The sequence below is a fragment of the Mustela lutreola genome, chromosome 8, assembly GCF_030435805.1.
Source record: "Mustela lutreola isolate mMusLut2 chromosome 8, mMusLut2.pri, whole genome shotgun sequence".
In the NCBI taxonomy this organism is placed as follows: Eukaryota; Metazoa; Chordata; class Mammalia; order Carnivora; family Mustelidae; genus Mustela; species Mustela lutreola.
In genome coordinates this window covers 96666170-96674766 of record NC_081297.1, presented here as the reverse complement: position 1 = coordinate 96674766, position 8597 = coordinate 96666170, and the positions used below count along the sequence as shown (strand labels likewise).

General features: G+C 35.7%; 1 protein-coding gene across 1 annotated transcript; it reads right to left on the bottom strand.

The window, feature by feature from the left end:
• Positions 1 to 416: 416 nt before the first annotated feature.
• LOC131839807 (NKG2-D type II integral membrane protein-like) lies at positions 417 to 8233 on the bottom strand. The gene is made up of 4 exons (XM_059187521.1): positions 8155 to 8233; positions 5521 to 5628; positions 4807 to 4892; positions 417 to 527 (listed from the first exon to the last, which is right to left on the bottom strand). The coding sequence occupies exons 1-4, from the start codon at positions 8198 to 8200 to the stop codon at positions 417 to 419; spliced, it is 351 nt and encodes a 116-aa protein (XP_059043504.1). The 5' UTR covers positions 8201 to 8233.
• Between the last annotated feature and the right edge of the window lie 364 nt (positions 8234 to 8597).

Below are 8597 nucleotides of genomic sequence, written 5' to 3'. Positions count from 1 at the left end.
TTAATGGAAAAAGCTCTTTTCTTTTTAGTTCTTGAATGACACCAACTAAATAGGTACAAGTTGCACTCACAGAGAGAGCTGGGTTTAGATACAACTTTTCTTTCCTCATTATACTTTTACCATTTCCTGCACCCAAACTAGTGAACATGCTAGTATCACAGAACATACAAGGGAACGATACAAAAGCAAAATGTCTCTTTACCATGTTTGGAAGGACATGTTCCTCCATTGAGGAACATGGGAATAAATAATGCTCTTTTGGTCTATTGGAGGCCTGAGATTTGCATTTGGTTGCCTAGCTGAGAAGTGAGATCACATGGAATTCAAGATTTTCCCTAAGTCCCCAAGGACTTGACCTATAATCCACCAGGCAGTTCCTGAGCAAGAGAGGAAATGGGAAACAGTGACATGAAAACTTACACCGTCTGAGATAGGGGTGTGCCATCCAGCCACTTCCAGGGATGCTTAGCTCCTACTTTATATAATCCAATCCAGTAATTGTATCTTATTTTTGATTGAATGAAGTTCTGTGGGAAAGAAGAATTAGGTATTATTCATAACATCACTGAAAATACATCACCCACAGAGGACTTGTAAAATACCGGGCACATTTATCTTCCAGTGACACTCTGATCAATGAAGAAGGCAGACTAATTTCTCCATGTGCACAGAAGAAATGGATACTGAAAGGATTTAATGAACAAATCACTCAACTCTTTATGACTGAATGAAAGATACCCAGAAAGGGACATGATGGACTTAAAAAATTTCACATGTGATAAAGTAAATAGGTAAATAGGATTGCACTAAACCTAGAACTTCTCTCTACCTTAAAGAATGTGAAAATACAAGCTTCAAAACTGGAGACATCTGCAGTAACTTAAAGTACAAACACATATTTCTATCAAGCAATATCAAAATAAAATTATCCAATAAGAAAAAAATGGACAAAACATAAGAACACATTTCAAATAAATATATCATATAACCAATAAATAGGAAAGAGCCAAGCTCAATATAGATCAGGAGATATTTTACAACTTTTTAATTGGCAGAAAGTAAAAATAACAATATCAAGTTTGTGGGATAGTAGAGATCAAAGATATCTTTAAAACGGATGTTAAAATCATATTAAAAATGATCTGGAATTGTCATATAAAATTGAACTTGTCATGGAGGACATAGGTAGATGGAGAGGAGAAGGGAGTTGAGGGAAATTGGAAGGGGAGGTGAACCATGAGAGACTATGGACTCTGAAAAACAACCTGAGGGTTTTGAAGGGGCTAGGGGTGGGAGGTGGGGAGAGCCAGGTGGTGGGTATTATGGAGGGCATGTATTGCATGAAGCACTGGGTGTGGTGCAAAAACAATGAATTCTGTTACACTGAAAAGAAATTTTTAGATAATTGAACTTGTACAAATCCTACTAACCGATGATTCCACTCATAGGATGATTTATCAAAAAAAAAAAAAAAAAGAGAGAGAAGACACATGGGAGACATGTCTAAGAATGTTAAGAATGTTTCATGAAGGACTATTCATAACAACAAGAGCTGGAAACAACCCAAATTCCTATCATCTAGAGAATGGATGAAGCATATGCACACTGTAGAATCATACACAGCAGTGAAAATGATGAAACAATACCTATGACAGTTGAAACAGTTTATGCCATTCATTTGCTATGTATGCTCTAACAAAAAACACAAAAAGCCTTCCTATAGTATTTTCCATAACTGAAGTGGGAATCATAATCTTAGTTTTGAAAATATTCTGCACTGAGTAATGAATGCAGTATCAAAAATATCTTTAACATCATTATTCCAATTGGCATATTTAATTCACTTCAAATTTTCCCTTATGGAATAAATGAAACAGGGTGGGATAGGGAGGGAGACAAACCATAAGACACTTAATTTCACAAAACAAAGGGTTGGCATGGGGAGGTGAATTTGGAGGTGGTTGGGTTATGGACATTGGGGAAGGTATGTACTATGGTGAGTGCTGTGAAGTGTATAAACCTGGCGATTCACAGACCTGTACCCCTGGGGCTAATAATAAATTACATGTAAATAAAAAATTAAAAATTATTTAAAAGAGGGGGGGAAGTTCCCTTATGGATGCAAATGTAAAGCAACAAATTAATGTTCTTTCCTAAAAGCAATGTATTTATTGCCTCTTGGTCTGTCTCTCTCTCTCTCTCTCTCTCTCTCAAACACACACACACACACACACACACACACACACACACACAGACTTCAATATTCTTTTCACTATCATTAAATTGTATAAGAAAAAATCTCAATAGTTTCCCTTTTAGACTAGGGAAGATAGATGAGTATTATATAAAATATAATATACTTTCTCATTTCTAGGTCTCTGAAGAAACACTAAAAGTAAATGTTCATTGATTCTTTCACTCACATATTTTTGTTAGATTTACAGGTATAACTACTTGTATAAAAGCCAATCTCATTTTTCTGCATCAATGGATTTAAGGCACGGCTTTCATTATACTTCTAGACTTTGGAAAATAGCAAAAGACTAAAATCCAAAACCATTACTGTCAGAGCAATGCTGCTCTGCAGCAAGGTCTGTCTCTGGTTTCTACAGTGCATCAGTATTCCAGGGTAGGTCCCGACACCAAGGGATCAGATTATAAACTATGCAACAGAGCTTTGCTCTAACCCACGACAAAAGTCACAAGGAATTTCAAGGGCTCTAGAATAGTGCACGGAGATACAGGGGCAACAAGTAGAAGAAGTTTCACTGAAACTTTGAAGCCTAGAAACTTCAATGGTAGGACTAAAACTGAAGAACACTGAATTGGAAATTAAGGATTACAGGGAGAGTAAGATTACAAATAAAGTAAATTTCTGAGAGAAGAAAACATTCATTTCAAAACAGACTGATAACCTTGAGGTTGAAATGAATCAAGGTATTAAAAAGATGTAGCTGCATTTTTAAAATTTGACTCCTTAATATGATTTCTTAGTTCATCTGTTTCTTATAGGTAAAAGTGATTTCTTCATTTATTTATTTATTTATTTATTTGACAGACAGAACACGAGTAGGCAGAGAGGCAGGCAGAGACAGAGGAAGGGAAACAGGCTCCCCACTGAGCAGAGAGCCCGATGCTGGGCTCGATCCTAGGACCCCGAGAACATGACCTGAGCCGAAGGCAGAGGCTTGAACCCACGGAGCCACCCAGGCGCCCCCATATTTTTATTTTAATAAGAATTTTAGAAACAAGAAAACACAAGGCTTTTTGTTTTATTTATTTAATCATTATACTATTACTATCATCATCATCATCATCATCATCATCATCATTATTTATTTTTTTTTTTTAGGTAAGCTCTACACCCAACATGGTGTTGAACTCACAACTCTTGAGATCAAGAGTCACATGCCCCACTGACTGAGCCAGCCAGGCACCCCTGAGTGATGTTGCTGTTTTTCAAACACAGAGCTTTTCACTCATCCTTCACAAGATACTATCAGAAGTAACATTGCAAAGACTAAACAGTGTAACTAGAATTTGGTGCCTAAATGGAATTATTAGAAGGAAATCCACAGAATCCATTCAATTGACTTTATAGTCCTAAACTTTATAAGGAATGGCAAATTTGATCATATTATCTCTTCTAGAAAAAAGATGTTTCCTCTGGCATTCTGGATTAAAAGTAAAATAAGTCAAGCAGAGAGAGTCAATTATCATATGGTTTCAATTACTTGTAGAGCATCAGGAATAACACGGAGGACATTGGGAGATGGAGAGGAGAAGTGAGTTGGGGGAAATCGGAAGGGCAGACAAACCATGAGAGACTGTGGACTCTGAGAAACAAACAGGGCTTTTTTTTTTTTTGTCCGGGGGGCGGGGGGAGGTGAGCCTGGTGTGGGTATTATTTTTTTTTACATTTTTTTAATTTAGTTTTTATAAACATATAATATATGTTTATCCCCAGGGGTACAGGTCTGTGAATTGCCAGGTTTACACACTTCACAGCACTCACCATGGCACATACCCTCCCCAATGGTGGTTGGTATTATTGAGGGCACATATTGCGTGAGTACTGGGGGTGGTGCATAAATGATGAGTTCTGGAACACTGACAAGAAATTAAATTAAATTAAATTAAATTAAAATAAAATAAAAGTTCATTTTTAAAGAATCATTCCAGTATATTCAGTCTATTTTTCATCCTTTTTCTCATGGCCACTCATGAAAGCGAGAGACTCATCATCCTTTACAAGTGTGACTCCTTCCAAATACTGAACAAGAAGGAGGAACAGAACTCAGATCATGAGAATTATCACTTTACATTGCTCATACCATTAAAGGTAGTTTTCTTTTGCCCTGTAGTAGCCCTGAGAAGGTAAAAACTAACTCTCTAATGCACATTACAATGTTGAAGATGCAACACTTACAATAAAAAGACTAACAGTGAAATGACTCTCTTGTTCGTTTTTTAAAACAAAGGATCTTGGGTGCATAGGTGGCTTCGTTGGTTAAGTACCTGACCCTTGATCTCATCTCGGGTCTTGATCTCAGGGTCATGAGTTAAAGCCTCATGTAGGCTCCAGGCAGGGCTGGAGCCTACTTAAAATAATAAGTAAATAAAACAGGGGTTCTTCTAGGTCCATGTTACACCTTGATCTCCTCTTTAGAGAAATCTACACTGATTAACAAGTGCTTCAAAACAAAGTGGCCAAATAATATGCGAGGAAAGTCAAAACAATGATCCTAACTCAAGACATAGGACTTTTCATAAAGCATTTAATCAAGTTTAATAAAGCAGACATACCTGCTCTGCTTTATTATCAATCTTCATGAGACTAGAATTCATATCTTCACATGACTTCTTACTCTCGTCCCAACTTTTCTCTTCTTCTGAAAAATAGTAACAGCTTTTTCCACAGCAGAGCCAATTTCCTTGAAATGACTCATAGTCTTCATCTTGAAAACAAAAGCCACCATGATCTTCAACCACAAGACCTCTTAGAGACCTGCACTTTACACATATTTCTGGCTTACTTCAGGCTGAATGACCAAAAAAATAGGTGGTTTTCCCATTTCCCAAAAGTCTAATGCTGGTAATAGCTCTTTGGCCAAACTGTGGGTCCTGGGACTGTCTCTGACAGACCTCAGACCATTTTTAGAATTGCACTGAGAAATTTTGCCTTCACGGGACAAATAAGCTGCAGCCATGTGGAGCAGATATCCTGACAAGACAAAATCCATAAAGTGAATACACAGAGATGATGTTAATTCCAAGATATCTGTACTGGGGAAAATTCTTCCTTAAGCATTAGTTACTCAAATAATCAAATCACATGACTTTGTGAAAGTCAAGAGTTAAATTATTTATAATAAAGAAAGTGGATTTGATTTCAAAAAACAAAGAAAAGAAGAAATCAAAGGGTGATCAAAATTAAAGGACCTGTTAAATTCTGTATTGAAATGGGACAGACTGGATAATGCCATTAAAAATTGTAAATCATACATATTCAGTACATACCTATAATAGGTGGTAAAATTGAGTCATCTTCAACCTCTCCTAAGGAAGCATCTTTTTCCTTTGTGTCATTCTTATTCTGCATCGTGTGTGCAGGACATTTCTGAAAAACTTCAATCCATATTATAAAATTATGATTGTGAATGCCTTTCATAGATCACATTATTAAACTTGCTGCTTCCTCTAATTCTAAATGGCATAGTGAATGTTGTTGACTAAATGAAAATACAACCAGAGAAAATGGTAGTTTAAAATAGTTGGAAGTATCAAAAATGAAACAGATCTCTTAAATAAAATTTTAACTTGCTATCAATTATATAAAACTTATAAAACACAAAATATAAAACGTACAACCATATATATTGGAAAATATAAATTTGAAATAAAACATTAACCAGTTTCTATATCATCCACTCTTCAAATAAAGATTTCAACATTGGTGAGATTTTGTATTTAGTACTTATTTAGCAACTGACTCTCTACTAGAATAAGCTTGTAATTGATTCATTGAATTTACCTAAACCAAGAACTTAGTTACTTCCAGTATGCAAAAGGAAAGTTAAACAACTCTGCAGAAATAACAATATCTTCCCAAAAGTCACAAATAAAAAAAATATATAAAAGCATAAAATATACTTCTCTGTAAGTGTGTGAATATTAAAGGAAAAATCCTTTAAAGTTTGTTACACAACTGAGAATCTTAATTTCCAATTCTGCTACTACCAATCATCAGTGAGAATGAGTGACTCATCATGTTAAGCTTTATTTTTTTAAAAGATTTTATTTATTTATTTCACAGAGACAGAGAGAGACAACGAGAAAGGGAACACAAGCAGGGGGAGTAAGAGGGGAGAAGCAGGCCTCCTGCAGAGCAGGGAGCCCAGTATGGGACCCAGTCCCAGGATGCTGGGATCATGACCTGAGTCTAAGACAGACATATTAACAACTGAGCCACAGAGGTGAACCTCATGTTCAGTTTTAGAAGCTAATACCAAACAGAGTTGTATCAGTTTCTAGTCCCTTTACAATGTATGAGATCATGTAGATCCACATACTTTCAAAACTTTGTAAAGTTTTTGCTTTGACATAATTAAAAAATAATTTTCTGTGTTCATTGTCTCTGCTTCCTAATGTGTGAAGTATAAGCCATTGCAATCAGGCTTTGATGATACCCACCATTCAACTGAATCTACTCTAGCAAATTGTCTTCAGTGACCTCTCTCTTGCCAATTATAGTAAGCATACTGTTGGCCATTATTTTACTTGATCTTCTGATACCAGTCGGAACCCATGACTATCTTTACCTTCCTACCATATGATGCCATAATGTTTTGGATTCCCTCCTACTTCTTTAACCAAAGCATCACTGTTTTCCACCGTTTACCCGCCTTCCACCTATTCTAAATGTAAATTTTCCTAAGAATCATCCTCCTCACCCTTTTCCTGCTAGAGAATCTATTCTCTCTAGTTTCATAAGGTAAAGCATGGTCTAGCTTCTGCTTTCCTCTATGATGTTTACCAACACTTGTTACATTAATTGATGAAAGCCCAATTTATATCTCTAATCTAGGTATCTCTCTTGATCTCCAGACTTTTAATCCTACCATATACATGCTGATGGTCTGCGAGGACTATCAAATGCTCACTCTAAGAGACTCAAACCAATCTAATTCTTTCTGGTCATCACCACTGATATGCCACAACCCCTTACTCCTCACCATTATTCACACACACACACACACACACACACACACACACACACCATAACTTAATGTTTTCTGTAACATTTAGCACAATATATTTGCCAAAGTATATTGCCTAACGACAAATAGTATCAATAATTCATTCCTCTTCCTCACACATACCTTAACAATTCTACATAGTAAATATTTCCCACAAATGGTCCCAATGCCTCATCACTTCTTTTAAGACACTAATTAAATCATTCTAACTAACCTTAATTCCTGAAATATTCTCCTGTCTGGATAATAAATTCTGGGAAAAGATATTAAAAGGAGGTATTGTATAGATATTGTACAAATTGACATGCAATATGGGCTACTGGGTGTTTCAGTAGGTCAAACTTCTCCCTTCATTCAGTTCAGGTCATAATTCTAGGATCCTGGGATCAAGCCCTGTAACGGGGGCTCCAAGCTCAGCCAGAAGCCTGATTCTCCCTCTCCCTCTGCCCGCTGCTGTCTTTTAAAAAAAGGAACTGATATGAAATATATAAGTGATATAGAAAATAGATTAACCTTACAGTCTTCTGTGATTTAAGCAGTATTACAGTATGATAAGGAATGTAATATTCAAGTAAAGGTTTTTCTAATTCTTTGATTATATAAAAAACCTCCTTCTACACAAAATGTAAGGATGAATATATATGTAAGCTTCACTATACATTTCAGCCAAATTTTGTGCTATTACAACTATTATGTACTCTCTTTTGTGTAGCATAAAAACTAAGTGACAGCCAAATAATAAAATCATCATCATCAATATTATCATCAACACCATTATTAACATCTGTATAGGACTTTATAATTTACATGGGCTCTGCAGAAACCCAGTAGTTATAACATCATTTATTACTCTGGCTCATAGCTCTCATAAGAACTGTATATGTCTGATACTCACATATAGATCTTAAGCCTGTGATTGCCACCAGGAGGATAACACACATAACTCCCAGGGATAATGCAACAATATAACATGGAAATCCTATACAAATCAGAAAGCAAAATATACAGTAAGCATTGAGCATAACAAAATTCCCAGAATTAGAAGGAAATGGAAATTCATTCTGGAACTAAAATGAATGTCCCTATTCACTGTGATAATAAAACTCATTGAATATGACATTTAAATATGTCCATTGATATATAAAGAGCCAGACATAAAATATCAAATAAGTATAGACATGATTATTATGACTGCTCTTTTTCTTATTTGACATCATAATGTTTTCACAAAACAAAAACTGAAAAACCTTTACCTCTCTTTTTATCACCTGGTCCTCTTTTGCCCTTCTGTTTCCTTGAATTGGGTACTTTAGGGTCTGCATATGTCACTCTCTCCTC